Source organism: Oncorhynchus kisutch, linkage group LG29, assembly GCF_002021735.2.
Source record: "Oncorhynchus kisutch isolate 150728-3 linkage group LG29, Okis_V2, whole genome shotgun sequence".
Lineage (NCBI taxonomy): Eukaryota > Metazoa > Chordata > Actinopteri > Salmoniformes > Salmonidae > Oncorhynchus > Oncorhynchus kisutch.
The window spans coordinates 46,214,244-46,230,095 of NC_034202.2; the positions used below are offsets into that span (position 1 = coordinate 46,214,244).

At 47.3% G+C, this 15,852-nt stretch overlaps 1 protein-coding gene across 1 annotated transcript in view; it reads left to right on the forward strand.

Annotated features, from left to right (window-relative positions):
• The window catches only part of vps36 (vacuolar protein sorting 36 homolog), a 42,872-nt gene extending 30,479 nt beyond the window's left edge, over positions 1 to 12,393 (forward strand). Inside the window, exons 11-14 of the mRNA XM_031808933.1 lie at positions 1,916 to 1,980; positions 2,692 to 2,776; positions 5,513 to 5,589; positions 11,247 to 12,393. Of these exons, the coding sequence (XP_031664793.1) occupies positions 1,916 to 1,980; positions 2,692 to 2,776; positions 5,513 to 5,589; positions 11,247 to 11,340 (321 nt within the window). The 3' untranslated portion in view covers positions 11,341 to 12,393. The remainder of the gene's footprint in view (positions 1 to 1,915; positions 1,981 to 2,691; positions 2,777 to 5,512; positions 5,590 to 11,246) is intronic.
• Positions 12,394 to 15,852: the final 3,459 nt, after the last annotated feature.

The window sequence follows — 15,852 nt, forward strand, 5'->3', positions numbered from 1 at the left end:
CGAATTAAATGCTCACACTGTAGAGCCCTGACCACCTGCCAACATGGCTGCTGAAATAGACACCAATGCCAAAAATCTGCCTGCATTTTGGCAGGTTGTGGTGTTCATTTTAGGCCCTGGATGGGAACAATAAAAAGCCACTCTAAAATATGTAGTTTTGTCACACAACACAATGCCACAGATGTCTCACGTTGAGGGAGTGTGCAATTGGCACGCTGACTGCAGGAATGTCCACCAGAGCGAATTGACCTCCACATCCGGCTTCTTCACCCATTGGGGGTTGTCTGAGACCAGACAGCTGATGAAACTGTGGGTTTTCATAACTGAAGAATTTCTGCACAAACTGTCCGAAACCATTTCAGGGAAGCTCATCTGCGTACTCGTCATCCTCACCAGGGTCTTGACCTGACTGCAGTTCGATGTCGTAACCAACTTCAGTGGGAAAATGCTCGCCTTCGATGGCCACTGGCACGCTGGAGAAGTGTGCTCCTCAGGGATGAATTCCGGTTTCAACTGTACCGGGATATTGGCGGGAACTGGAACATGCTGTGTGTGCCCCATGGTGGGGTTATGGTTTGGGCATAAACTACGGACAACGAACACAATTGCATTTTTACCAATGGCACATTTGAATGCACAGTGATGCCGTGACGAGATCCTGAGGCCCATTGTTGTGCCATTCATCCTCCTCCATCACCTCATGTTTCAGCATGATAATGTACCCATGTCTCAAGGATCTGTACACAATTCCTGGAAGCTGAAAATGTCCCAGTTCTTCCATGGCCTGCATACTCACCAGACATGTCACCCATTGAGCATGTTTGGGATGCTCTGGATCGACGTGTATGACAGTGTGTTCCAGTTCCCACCAAAATATCCAGCAACTTCGCCCAGCCATCGAAGAGGAGTGGGACAACATTCCACAGGCCACAATCAACAGCCTGATCAACTCTATGTGAAGATACTGACTGGGTTTCTGATCCGCACCAGATACCGACTGGGTTTCTGATCCGCACCAGGTACCGACTGGGTTTCTGATCCGCACCAGGTACCGACTGGGTTTCTGATCCGCACCAGGTACCGACTGGGTTTCTGATCCGCACCAGGTACCGACTGGGTTTCTGATCCGCACCAGGTACCGACTGGGTTTCTGATCCGCACCAGGTACCGACTGGGTTTCTGATCCGCACCAGGTACCGACTGGGTTTCTGGTCCGCACCAGGTACCGACTGGGTTTCTGGTCCGCACCAGGTACCGACTGGGTTTCTGGTCCGCACCAGGTACCGACTGGGTTTCTGGTCCGCACCAGGTACCGACTGGGTTTCTGGTCCGCACCAGGTACCGACCGGGTTTCTGGTCCGCACCAGGTACCGACCGGGGTTTCTGGTCCGCACCAGGTACCGACTGGGTTTCTGATCCGCACCAGGTACCGACTGGGTTTCTGATCAATCGAAGGTATCTTTGACGGATGCGTATTTGTATTCCCAGTCGCGTGAAATCCATAGATTAGGGACTAATTCATTTAGTTAATTCCTATCTGTAGCTCAATAAAATCCTTGAAATTGTTGCGTTGTTATATTTTGTTCAGTGTTACTTTTTTTATAAACTTACCTCCCTATCTTTATTATTCTCTCCCCTCTTTTCCCGCTTCTCTCTACTCCTTTCTCCTCCTCTCTCCCCTTTTCCCCCTTCTTTCTCGTCCTCTCCTCCTCTCTCCTTCTCTCTACTCCTCTCCTCTCTCGTCCTCTCTCCTTCTCTCTACTCCTCTCTCATCCTCTCCTCTCTCCTTCTCTCTACTCCTCTCTCCTTCGCTCTCGTCCTCTCTCGTCCTTTCTCCTTCTCTCTACTCCTCGTCCTCTCCTTCTCTCTCCTCCTCTCTCCCTTCTTTCCCCCCTTCTTTCTCATCCTCTCCTAGCTGCTGTCTCCAGAGGATTTGGTGAATGCCTGTAAGATGTTTGAGTCGCTGAAGCAACCACTGAGGTCAGTGTGTGTGTCATAGAGGAATCGGCCGAGCTCTTCCTGTTTGACTTCCTGTTGTTGGAGGCTGTTTCCTGTGGCCGTGTCACTTCCTGCCCCTTCCCAGAGATTCAAAAGAAAACAGAGAACTCAGACCCAGGCCACTTTCCAATTGTTTTCCTATTTCCTATATAGTGCACTAATTTTGACCAGGGCCCATAGGGTTGTTTTCAAAAGTAGTGCACTATATAGGGAATGGGGTGCTGTTTGGGACTCATTCCTGGTCCTTCTACTGACTTGCTTAAAATGAAAACCTACTGACTCTGTGTTAGAGCAACAGGAAAACCATTGTAGTGGAACAACTGTCTAAAAGACAGACTGTTTTCTACCATGTTCACTGTGTTACTTTACCAACTCCCTGTTAAACTTCATTCTTTTCATTTCCATCACCCCCTTATTTCTCCCACCTTTTATCTTCTCCTCTCCCTCCCTCCGTTCCCCCTCTCCCTCCATCCCATCTCTCTCTCTCGCTCTCTCTCTCTCCATCATCCCTTCTCCTCTCCCTCCGTCCCCTCTTTCTCTCTCTCTCCCTCCGTCTCTTTCTCTCTCCCTTCCTCCTTCCCCTTTCACTCTCCCTCTCTCTCCCCCTCTGTTCCCTCTCTCTCCCCCTCTGTTCCCTCTCTCTCCCCCTCTGTCTCTCTCTGTCTCTCTGTCTCTCTCTCTCTCTCTCTCCAGGTTGCGTATCTTTGACAGTGGTGTGATGGTGGTTCAGCTGCAGTCCCACAGTGAGGAGGAGATGATCTCCTCGGCCCTGGACAACGTAAGAATCACAATCACTTTTATTCACCAAGAACATTTACCCAGAATGACACAGTGAGTTGGTGCTGCTAGTGACAAATTAGAGGAATTGGGCCTAGGGGATTTTCCACTGCATTCCACCCCACTTGTCCTAGGGCTGCATTCCAGTTCACTTGTCCTAGGGCTGCATTCCACCTCACTTGTCCTAGGGCTGCATTCCACTTCACTTGTCCTAGGGCTGCATTCCAGGTCACTTGTCCCAGGGCTGCATTCCACTTCACTTGTCCCAGGGCTGCATTCCACTTCACTTGTCCTAGGGCTGCATTCCACTTCACTTGTCCTAGGGCTGCATTCCACTTCACTTGTCCTAGGGCTGCATTCCACTTCACTTGTCCTAGGGCTGCATTCCACTTCACTTGTCCTAGGGCTGCATTCCACTTCACTTGTCCTAGGGCTGCATTCCAGGTCACTTGTCCCAGGGCTGCATTCCACTTCACTTGTCCTAGGGCTGCATTCCACTTCACTTGTCCTAGGGCTGCATTCCACTTCACTTGTCCTAGGGCTGCATTCCACTCCACTTGTCCTAGGGCTGCATTCCACTTCACTGGTCCCAGGGCTGCATTCCACTTCACTGGTCCCAGGGCTGCATTCCACCTCACTTGTCCCAGGGCTGCATTCCACTTGTCCCAGGGCTGCATTCCACTTGTCCCAGGGCTGCATTCCACCTCACTTGTCCCAGGGCTGCATTCCACTTCACTGGTCCCAGGGCTGCATTCCACTTCACTTGTCCCAGGGCTGCATTCCACTTCACTGGTCCCAGGGCTGCATTCCACTTCACTGGTCCCAGGGCTGCATTCCACTTCACTTGTCCCAGGGCTGCATTCCACTACACTTGTCCCAGGGCTGCATTCCACTTCACTTGTCCTAGGGCTGCATTCCACTCTACTTGTCCTAGGGCTGCATTCCACTTCACTTGTCCTAGGGCTGCATTCCACTTCACTTGTCCTAGGGCTGCATTCCAGGTCACTTGTCCCAGGGCTGCATTCCACTTCACTTGTCCTAGGGCTGCATTCCACTTCACTTGTCCTAGGGCTGCATTCCACTTCACTTGTCCTAGGGCTGCATTCCACCTCACTTGTCCTAGGGCTGCATTCCACTTCACTTGTCCCAGGGCTGCATTCCACTTGTCCTAGGGCTGCATTCCACTTCACTTGTCCCAAGGCTGCATTCCACTTGTCCCAGGGCTGCATTCCACTTGTCCTAGGGCTGCATTCCACTTCACTTGTCCCAGGGCTGCATTCCACTTCTCCCAGGGCTGCATTCCACTTGTCCTAGGGCTGCATTCCACTTCACTTGTCCCAAGGCTGCATTCCACTTGTCCTAGGGCTGCATTCCACTTGTCCCAGGGCTGCATTCCACTTGTCCTAGGGCTGCATTCCACTTCACTTGTCCTAGGGCTGCATTCCACTCCACTTGTCCTAGGGCTGCATTCCAGGTCACTTGTCCTAGGGCTGCATTCCAGGTCACTTGTCCTAGGGCTGCATTCCAGGTTACTTGTCCTAGGGCTGCATTCCACTCCACTTCGCTCTATAGTAACTACTAACTTACTGTAACATGTGTAACCATGGCTCTATAGTAACTACTAACGTACTGTAACATGTGTAACCATGGCTCTATAGTAACTAACGTACTGTAGCATGTGTAGCCATGGCTCTATAGTAACTAACGTACTGTAGCATGTGTAGCCATGGCTCTATAGTAACTAACTTACTGTAACATGTGTAACCATGGCTCTATAGTAACTAACGTACTGTAACATGTGTAACCATGGCTCTATAGTAACTAACTTACTGTAACATGTGTAACCATGGCTCTATAGTAACTACTAACGTACTGTAACATGTGTAACCATGGCTCTATAGTAACTACTAACGTACTGTAACATGTGTAACCATGGCTCTATAGTAACTAACTTACTGTAGCATGTGTAGCCATGGCTCTATAGTAACTAACTTACTGTAACATGTGTAACCATGGCTCTATAGTAACTAACTTACTGTAACATGTGTAACCATGGCTCTATAGTAACTAACTTACTGTAACATGTGTAACCATGGCTCTATAGTAACTACTAACTTACTGTAACATGTGTAACCATGGCTCTATAGTAACTAACGTACTGTAACGTGTAACCATGGCTCTATAGTAACTAACGTACTGTAACGTGTAACCATGGCTCTGTAGTAACTACTAACTTACTGTAACATGTGTAACCATGGCTCTATAGTAACTAACGTACTGTAACGTGTAACCATGGCTCTATATTAACTAACGTACTGTAACGTGTAACCATGGCTCTATAGTAACTAACGTACTGTAACATGTGTAACCATGGCTCTATAGTAACTAACGTACTGTAACATGTGTAACCATGGCTCTATAGTAACTAACGTACTGTAACGTGTAACCATGGCTCTATAGTAACTAACGTACTGTAACATGTGTAACCATGGCTCTATAGTAACTAACGTACTGTAACGTGTAACCATGGCTCTATAGTAACTAACGTACTGTAACATGTGTAACCATGGCTCTATAGTAACAAAGGTACTGTAACATGTGTAACCATGGCTCTGTAGTACAGCACTTGTTTTCTCTTGTATGGACCAGCCAAACACAAGGTGACTTTGTTTTCTCTCTGTCTCTCTCCTCTCTCTTCTCTCCTCTCTCCTCTCTTCTCTCCTCTCCCTCCCTGTAGGTAACTGATAAAGGCTCTCTGACAGCTGAGGAGTTTGCCAAGCTGCTCGGTCTCTCTGTTCTTCTGTCTAAAGAAAGGTAGGTACCACTACTCACTCTCTAATCCCTGACTGTATATAGAACTACAACTCCCATCGTCACCCACTGGTCTGAACTACAGCTGTCCTGTTTATTGTTGATAATACACCATATGAACAGAAGTATGTGGACACTTGGTCGTCAAACATTTCATTCCAAAATCATAGGTGGCAGGTAGCCTAGTGGTTAGAGTGGAGGGGAGGCAGGTAGCCTAGTGGTTAGAGTGGAGGGGTGGCAGGTAGCCTAGTGGTTAGAGTGGAGGGGAGACAGGTAGCCTAGTGGTTAGAGTGGAGGGGCGGCAGGTAGGCTAGTGGTTAGAGTGGAGGGGCGGCAGGTAGCCTAGTGGTTAGAGTGGAGGGGCGGCAGGTAGCCTAGTGGTTAGAGTGGAGGGGCGGCAGGTAGCCTAGTGGTTAGAGTGGAGGGGCGGCAGGTAGCCTAGTGGTTAGAGTGGAGGGGAGGAAGGTAGCCTAGTGGTTAGAGTGGAGGGGAGGCAGGTAGCCTAGTGGTTAGAGTGGAGGGGAGGCAGGTAGCCTAGTGGTTAGAGTGGAGGGGAGGCAGGTAGCCTAGTGGTTAGAGTGGAGGGGCGGCAGGTAGCCTAGTGGTTAGAGTGGAGGGGTGGCAGGTAGCCTAGTGGTTAGAGTGGAGGGGAGGCAGGTAGCCTAGTGGTCAGAGTGGAGGGGTGGCAGGTAGCCTAGTGGTTAGAGTGGAGGGGAGGCAGGTAGCCTAGTGGTTAGAGTGGAGGGGCGGCAGGTAGGCTAGTGGTTAGAGTGGAGTGGAGGGGCGGCAGGTAGCCTAGTGGTTAGAGTGGAGGGGCGGCAGGTAGCCTAGTGGTTAGAGTGGAGGGGCGGCAGGTAGCCTAGTGGTTAGAGTGGAGGGGCGGCAGGTAGCCTAGTGGTTAGAGTGGAGGGGCGGCAGGTAGCCTAGTGGTTAGAGTGGAGGGGAGGAAGGTAGCCTAGTGGTTAGAGTGGAGTGGAGGGGAGGAAGGTAGCCTAGTGGTTAGAGTGGAGTGGAGTGGAGGGGCGGCAGGTAGCTTAGTGGTTAGAGTGGAGGGGAGGCAGGTAGCCTAGTGGTTAGAGTGGCGGGGCGGCAGGTAGCCTAGTGGTTAGAGTGGAGGGGCGGCAGGTAGCCTAGTGGTTAGAGTGTTGGTTCCTAGACCAGTTAACCCACTGTTCCTAGACCAGTCAACCCACTGTTCCTAGACCAGTTAACCCACTGTTCCTAGACCAGTTAACCCACTGTTCCTAGACCAGTCAACCCACTGTTCCTAGACCAGTCAACCCACTGTTCCTAGACCAGTCAACCCACTGTTCCTAGACCAGTCAACCCACTGTTCCTAGACCAGTCAACCCACTGTTCCTAGACCAGTCAACCCACTGTTCCTAGACCAGTCAACCCACTGTTCCTAGACCAGTCAACCCACTGTTCCTAGACCAGTCAACCCACTGTTCCTAGACCAGTCAACCCACTGTTCCTAGACCAGTCAACCCACTGTTCCTAGACCAGTCAACCCACTGTTCCTAGACCAGTCAACCCACTGTTCCTAGACCAGTCAACCCACTGTTCCTAGACCAGTCAACCCACTGTTCCTAGACCAGTCAACCCACTGTTCCTAGACCAGTCAACCCACTGTTCCTAGACCAGTCACCCACTGTTCCTAACCAGTCAACCAGTCAACCCAATGTTCCTAGACCAGTCAACCCACTGTTCCTAGACCAGTCAACCCACTGTTCCTAGACCAGTCAACCCAACTGTTCCTAGACCAGTCAACCCACTGTTCTAGACCAGTCAACCCACTGTTCCTAGACCAGTCAACCCACTGTTCCTAGACCAGTCAACCCACTGTCCTAGGACCAGTCAACCCACTGTTCCTAGACCAGTCAAACCCACTGTTCCTAGACCAGTCAACCCACTGTTCCTAGACCAGTCCAACCACTGTTCTGACCAGTCACCCACTGTTCCTAGACCAGTCAACCCACTGTTTCCTAGACCAGTCAACCCACTGTTGCCTAGACCAAGTCAACCCACTGTTCCTAGACCAGTCAACCACTGTTCTAGACCAGTCAACCCACTGTTCCTAGACCAGTCAACCCACTGTTCCTAACCATGCACCCACGGTTCCTAGACAAGTCAACCCACTGTTCCTAGACCAGTCAACCCACTGTTCCTAGACCAGTCAACCCACTGTTCCTAGACCAGTCAACCCACTGTTCCTAGACCAGTCAACCCACTGTTCCTAGACCAGTCAACCCACTGTTCCTAGACCAGTCAACCCACTGTTCCTAGACCAGTCAACCCCTGTTCCTAGACCCAGTCAACCCACTGTTCCTAGACCAGTCAACCCACTGTTCCTAGACCAGTCAACCCACTGTTCCTAGACCAGTCAACCCACTGTTCCTAGACCAGTCAACCCACTGTTCCTAGACCAGTCAACCCACTGTTCCTAGACCAGTCAACCCACTGTTCCTAGACCAGTCAACCCACTGTTCCTAGACCAGTCAACCCACTGTTCCTAGACCAGTCAACCCACTGTTCCTAGACCAGTCAACCCACTGTTCCTAGACCAGTCAACCCACTGTTCCTAGACCAGTCAACCACTGTTCCTAGACCAGTCAACCCACTGTTCCTAGACCAGTCAACCCACTGTTCCTAGACCAGTCAACCCACTGTTCCTAGACCAGTCAACCCACTGTTCCTAGACCAGTCAACCCACTGTTCCTAGACCAGTCAACCCACTGTTCCTAGACCATCAACCCACTGTTCCTAGACCAGTCAACCCACTGTTCCTAGACCAGTCAACCCACTGTTCCTAGACCAGTCAACCCACTGTTCCTAGACCATGTCAACCCACTGTTCCTAGACCAGTCAACCCACTGTTCCTAGACAGTCAACCCACTGTTCCTAGACCAGTCAACCCACTGTCCTAGACCAGTCAACCCACTGTTCCTAGACCAGTCAACCCACTGTTCCTAGACCAGTCACCCCACTGTTCCTAGACCAGTCAACCCACTGTTCCCTAGACCAGTCAACCCACTGTTCCTAGACCAGTCAACCCACTGTTCCTAGACCAGTCAACCCACTGTTCCTAGACCAGTCAACCCACTGTTCCTAGACCAGTCAACCCACTGTTCCTAGACCAGTCAACCCACTGTTCCTAGACCAGTCAACCCACTGTTCCTAACCAGTCAACCCACTGTTCCTAGACCAGTCAACCCACTGTTCCTAACCAGTCAACCCACTGTTCCTAGACCAGTCACCACCCACTGTCCTAGACCATCAACCCACTGTTCCTAACCAGTCAACCCACTGTTCCTAGACCAGTCAACCCACTGTTCCTAGACCATTCACCCACTTCCTAGTCAACCCACTGTTCCTAGACCAGTCAACCCACTGTTCCTAGACCAGTCAACCCACTGTTCCTAGACCAGTCAACCCACTGTTCCTAGACCAGTCAACCCACTGTTCCTAGACCAGTCAACCCACTGTTCCTAGACCAGTCAACCCACTGTTCCTAGACCAGTCAACCCACTGTTCCTAGACCAGTCAACCCACTGTTCCTAGACCAGTCACCCACTGTTCCTAGACCAGTCAACCCACTGTTCCTAGACCAGTCAACCCACTGTTCCTAGACCAGTCAACCCACTGTTCCTAGACCAGTCAACCCACTGTTCCTAGACCAGTCAACCCACTGTTCCTAGACCAGTCAACCCACTGTTCCACTGTTCCTAGACCAGTTAACCCACTGTTCCTAGACCGTCATTGTAAATAAGAAATAGTTCTTACCTGACTTGTCTAGTTAAATAAAAGTTACTGTTGTCCCGGTTGTTTAGACACCTGGTTATTGTTGTTACTGTTGTCCCGGTTATTTAGACACCTGGTTATTGTTGTTACTGTTGTCCCGGTTGTTTAGACACCTGGTTATTGTTGTTACTGTTGTCCCGGTTGTTTAGACACCTGGTTATTGTTGTTACTGTTGTCCCGGTTATTTAGACACCTGGTTATTGTTGTTACTGTTGTCCCGGTTGTTTAGACACCTGGTTATTGTTGTTACTGTTGTCCCGGTTGTTTAGACACCTGGTTATTGTTGTTACTGTTGTCCCGGTTATTTAGACACCTGGTTATTGTTGTTACTGTTGTCCCGGTTGTTTAGACACCTGGTTATTGTTGTTACTGTTGTCCCGGTTGTTTAGACACCTGGTTATTGTTGTTACTGTTGTCCCGGTTATTTTGACCCTTGGTTATTGTTGTTAATGTTGTTATTATTGTTATTATTGTTATTATTGTTATTGTTATTGTTGTTATTGTTGTTATTGTTGTTATTGTAATTGTTATTATTGTTATTATTGTTATTGTTATTGTTGTTATTGTTGTTATTGTAATTAAGTTTACATTTAAATAAGATTTTGAAACATAAAAAAAAATGTTTATGTGGTTCTCGTTTCAAAATCATGGGCATTAATATAGAGTTGGTCCCCCCTTCGCCTCTATAACAGCCTCCACTCTTCTGGGAAGGCTTTCCACTAGATGTTGGAACATTGCTGCTATAACAGCCTCCACTCTTCTGGGAAGGCTTTCCACTAGATGTTGGAACATTGCTGCTATAACAGCCTCCACTCTTCTGGGAAGGCTTTCCACTAGATGTTGGAACATTGCTGCTATAACAGCCTCCACTCTTCTGGGAAGGCTTTCCACTAGATGTTGAAACATTGCTGCTATAACAGCCTCCACTCTTCTGGGAAGGCTTTCCACTAGATGTTGAAACATTGCTGCTATAACAGCCTCCACTCTTCTGGGAAGGCTTTCCACTAGATGTTGAAACATTCTTGCTGGGACTTGCTTCCATTCAGCCACAAGAGCATTAGTGAGGTCGGACACTGATGTTGGGCGATTAGGCTCGCATTTGCCGTTCCAATTAATCCCAAAGGTGTTCGATGGGGTTGAGGTCAGGGCTCTGTGCAGGCCAGTCAAGTTCTTCCACACTGATCTCAACAAACCATTTCTGTACGGATCTCGCTTTGTGCACGGGGGCATTGTCATGCTGAAACAGGAAAGGACCTTCACCAAACAGTTTGGAACTCGGTAGTGAGTGTTGCAGCCGAGGACAGACAATTTTTATGTGCTTCAGCACTTGGCCGTCCCGTTCTGTGAGCTGGTGTGGCCTACCACTTTGTGGCTGAGACGTTTTTGCTCCTGGACATTTCCACTTCACAATAACAGCACTTACAGTTGAACCGGGGGGCAGCTCTAGCAGGGCAGAAATTTGACGAACTGACTTGTTGGAAAGGTGGCATCCTATGACGGTGCCACTCTGAAAGTCACTGAGCTCTTCAGTGAGGCCCATTCTACTGCCAATGTTTGTCTATGGAGATTGCATGGCTGTGTGCTCGATTTTTATACACCTTTCCGCAAAGGGTGTGGCTGAAAGACGAATCCACTAATTTGAAGGGGTGTCCACATACTTTTGTAAATATAATGTATTATAAATTATTACAGTTTATTATTCAGTAGTTTGTTCGGTTGATAACGTGACATGTTTCTGTCTCAATCTCTCTATCTATCCCTCCTCTCTGTCCCTTTGTCTCTCTGTCTGTCCCTCCTCTCTGTCCATATGTCTCTCTATCTATCCCTCCTCTCTGTCTCTTTGTCCCTCTGTCTGTCAGGTTGTTACTAGCAGAGAAGATGGGTCACCTGTGTAGAGACGACTCTGTGGAAGGACTACGGTTCTACCCCAACCTTTTCAACAGTCAGGCTTGATGTAAACGCGTCCAAATAGTACCCTAGTCCCAGTATAGTGCACTGCTTTTGACCAGGGGTCCATAGGGTTTTAGTGCACTATATCGGTTCTACTAAAAACTCTTCTCCACTCATGTCTGATCTGAGGACAGCATGTGTTGTGGGTTCAACGACTGGCAAACCAAACCCCACTTCTCAGTTGTACCGGGTATACTACAAAGCAGGATCAATGAGTAAGCCAAATAATTTGCCTAAATATTCTGAAATTATATTCTCGACGTGCTTTTTTTTGTTAGTTTTTTTGAGAAAGATACATTTAAAATGGACATGGTCTAATAATTGTATTCAGATAATCTCTCAGTTTAACTTTCTTAACGAATCAGAAAATTCAATAGATATTTCTGTTTGTTGATTTAAAGTTACCCAACCAACTAGTTGATCCTACATTGTAGCAGAGCCCTCCGTATCCATGGTTACTGCGTTGTGTTGATACAGTAGAAAAGAGAAGGGTGACATCTATCCCAGACCTCACCTTGCTAGCACAAAGGGTGTTGTTCCTACGACTGTTCTCTGGACTCTCTAGAGCCGTTTGGGCCTTAAGAGAGCTCGAGGCAAGTCAAATGTATCAGAATATATCTCATCTCCTTAGTCCCAGACAACAATAATCTAGTATAGATGTGAATGGTTAATAAGGTAAAGTTATTTTTTCCATGTATTGGATAATAAGGTTAACGTTGTCTGTCTCGATGCTTTCAGTTTGATATCATGTCTGTATCTGTCATCATCAACATTGTACCTAGTGTTGGATCTAGGTACCACTGTGGAACTAAGTTGTAAAATACCAAACTTCTCGTTTTAATGTGAAGTGTGTTTACTGTTGAGACCTTTTACAGGTGGAACATCTCAGTAAGTCTGAAACCTCCTTTTTTGAAGAGAGTCTTAAATAACTCTCACGCTGTACCCATCACCCCATGCTATGTGTTCCTTTACATGATAAAGACTGTATGTAACATAATGGTCAACGTGCTCCTTCATTCAAAGGGAATTAGTTATTAAACTGTAACTGTACCGATATCAGCTAGTCTGTTTGTCTCTGGCTGGCTGGCTGGCTAACCTGTCTGTCTGTCTGTCTGTCTGGCTAGCCTGTCTGTCTGTCTAGCCTTCCTGTCTGGCTGTCTGTCTAGCCTTCCTGTCTGGCTGTCTGTCTAGCCTTCCTGTCTGGCTGGCTGGCTAGCCTTCCTGTCTGGCTGGCTAGCCTGTCTGTCTGTCTAGCCTGTCTGTCTGTCTGGCTAGCCTGTCTGTCTAGCCTGTGTCTGTCTGTCTGTCTGTCTGGCTAGCCTGCCTGTCTGTCTGGCTAGCCTGCCTGTCTGCCTGGCTAGCCTTCCTGTCTGCCTGTGTCTGTCTGGCTAGCCTGCCTGTCTGTCTGTCTGTCTAGCTAGTCAGTATATCTGGCCTGTCTAGGCTGTCTATCTCTGATTCTTTGTGTCTGTTGAACCAGGCTACTTTACAGTGTTAATAGGGTCAGGCTACCTTAGTGTTAATAGGACCAGGCTACTTTACAGTGTTAATAGGACCAGGCTAATTTACAGTGTTAATAGGACCAGGCTAATTTACAGTGTTAATAGGACCAGGCTACTTTACAGTGTTAATAGGACCAGGCTACTTTACAGTGTTAATAGGACCAGGCTACTTTACAGTGTTAATAGGACCAGGCTACTTTACAGTGTTAATAGGACCAGGCTACCTTACAGTGTTAATAGGACCAGGCTACCTTACAGTGTTAATAGGACCAGGCTACCTTACAGTGTTAATAGGACCAGGCTACTTTACAGTGTTAATAGGACCAGGCTACTTTACAGTGTTAATAGGACCAGGCTACTTTACAGTGTTAATAGGACCAGGCTACTTTACAGTGATCAGCAAGCTAACGGATCCTAGGTCAGCAGTCAGATGTAGGCCCATTACCCTGTAGACCAGCTTCCTGTGATCAGCAAGCTAACTGACCCTAGGTCAGCAGTCAGATGCAGGCCCATTACCCTGTAGACCAGCTTCCTGTGACCAGCAAGCTAACTGATCCTAGGTCAGCAGTCAGATGCAGGCTAGAGACTATTAGGCCATGTCCCAAATGGAATCCTATTCCCAATACACATACACACACACATATATATGAACACACACGTAGTCTGGGAGCGTGGGAGCACGTGGTGTACCCCAGATTAGATTAGCCTGCTGTGTCCTCCATGTGGGTCATCAATTTAAATGAATGGATTAAACTGAACTGGGAGGAAACCAGAAGACTTTGCCCTGGAGTAGAATCAAATCAATTTGAATTTGTCACGTGTGCCGAATACAACGGGTGTAGTAGACCTTTCTGTGAAATGCTGAATACAACGGGTGTAGTAGACCTCACAGTGAAATGCCGAATACAACGGGTGTAGTAGACCTTTCTGTGAAATGCTGAATACAACGGGTGTAGTAGACCTTTCTGTGAAATGCTGAATACAACGGGTGTAGTAGACCTTACAGTGAAATGCCGAATACAACAGGTGTAGTAGACCTTTCTGTTAAATGCTGAATACAACAGGTGTAGTAGACCTTACAGTGAAATGCTGAATACAACGGGTGTAGTAGACCTCACAGTGAAATGCTGAATACAACAGGTGTAGTAGACCTTACAGTGAAATGCTGAATACAACAGGTGTAGTAGACCTCACAGTGAAATGCTGAATACAACAGGTGTAGTAGACCTTACAGTGAAATGCTGAATACAACAGGTGTAGTAGACCTCACAGTGAAATGCTGAATACAACAGGTGTAGTAGACCTTACAGTGAAATGCTGAATACAACAGGTGTAGTAGACCTCACAGTGAAATGCTGAATACAACAGGTGTAGTAGACCTTACAGTGAAATGCTGAATACAACAGGTGTAGTAGACCTTACAGTGAAATGCTGAATACAACAGGTGTAGTAGACCTTACAGTGAAATGCTGAATACAACAGGTGTAGTAGACCTCACAGTGAAATGCTGAATACAACAGGTGTAGTAGACCTTACAGTGAAATGCTGAATACAACAGGTGTAGTAATAGTAGACCTCACAGTGAAATGCTGAATACAACAGGTGTAGTAGACCTTACAGTGAAATGCTGAATACAACAGGTGTAGTAGACCTTACAGTGAAATGCTGAATACAACAGGTGTAGTAGACCTTACAGTGAAATGCTGAATACAACAGGTGTAGTAGACCTTACAGTGAAATGCTGAATACAACAGGTGTAGTAGACCTTACAGTGAAATGCTGAATACAACAGGTGTAGTAGACCTTACAGTGAAATGCTGAATACAACAGGTGTAGTAGACCTTACAGTGAAATGCTGAATACAACAGGTGTAGTAGACCTCACAGTGAAATGCTGAATACAACAGGTGTAGTAGACCTTACAGTGAAATGCTGAATACAACAGGTGTAGTAGACCTTACAGTGAAATGCTGAATACAACAGGTGTAGTAGACCTTACAGTGAAATGCTGAATACAACAGGTGTAGTAGACCTTACAGTGAAATGCTGAATACAACAGGTGTAGTAGACCTCACAGTGAAATGCTGAATACAACAGGTGTAGTAGACCTTACAGTGAAATGCTGAATACAACAGGTGTAGTAGACCTTACAGTGAAATGCTGAATACAACAGGTGTAGTAGACCTCACAGTGAAATGCTGAATACAACAGGTGTAGTAGACCTTACAGTGAAATGCTGAATACAACAGGTGTAGTAGACCTTACAGTGAAATGCTGAATACAACAGGTGTAGTAGACCTCACAGTGAAATGCTGAATACAACAGGTGTAGTAGACCTTACAGTGAAATGCTGAATACAACAGGTGTAGTAGACCTTACAGTGAAATGCTGAATACAACAGGTGTAGTAGACCTCACAGTGAAATGCTGAATACAACAGGTGTAGTAGACCTCACAGTGAAATGCTGAATACAACAGGTGTAGTAGACCTCACAGTGAAATGCTGAATACAACAGTGTAGTAGACCTCACAGTGAAATGCTGAATACAACAGGTGTAGTAGACCTCACAGTGAAATGCTGAATACAACAGGTGTAGTAGACCTCACAGTGAAATGCTGAATACAACAGGTGTAGTAGACCTCACAGTGAAATGCTGAATACAACAGGTGTAGTAGACCTCACAGTGAAATGCTGAATACAACAGGTGTAGTAGACCTCACAGTGAAATGCTGAATACAACAGGTGTAGTAGACCTCACAGTGAAATGCTGAATACAACAGGTGTAGTAGACCTCACAGTGAAATGCTGAATACAACAGGTGTAGTAGACCTCACAGTGAAATGCTGACTACAACAGGTGTAGTAGACCTCACAGTGAAATGCTGAATACAACAGGTGTAGTAGACCTTACAGTGAAATGCTGAATACAACAGGTGTAGTAGACCTTACAGTGAAATGCTGAATACAACAGGTGTAGTAGACCTCACAGTGAAATGCTGAATACAACAGGTGTAG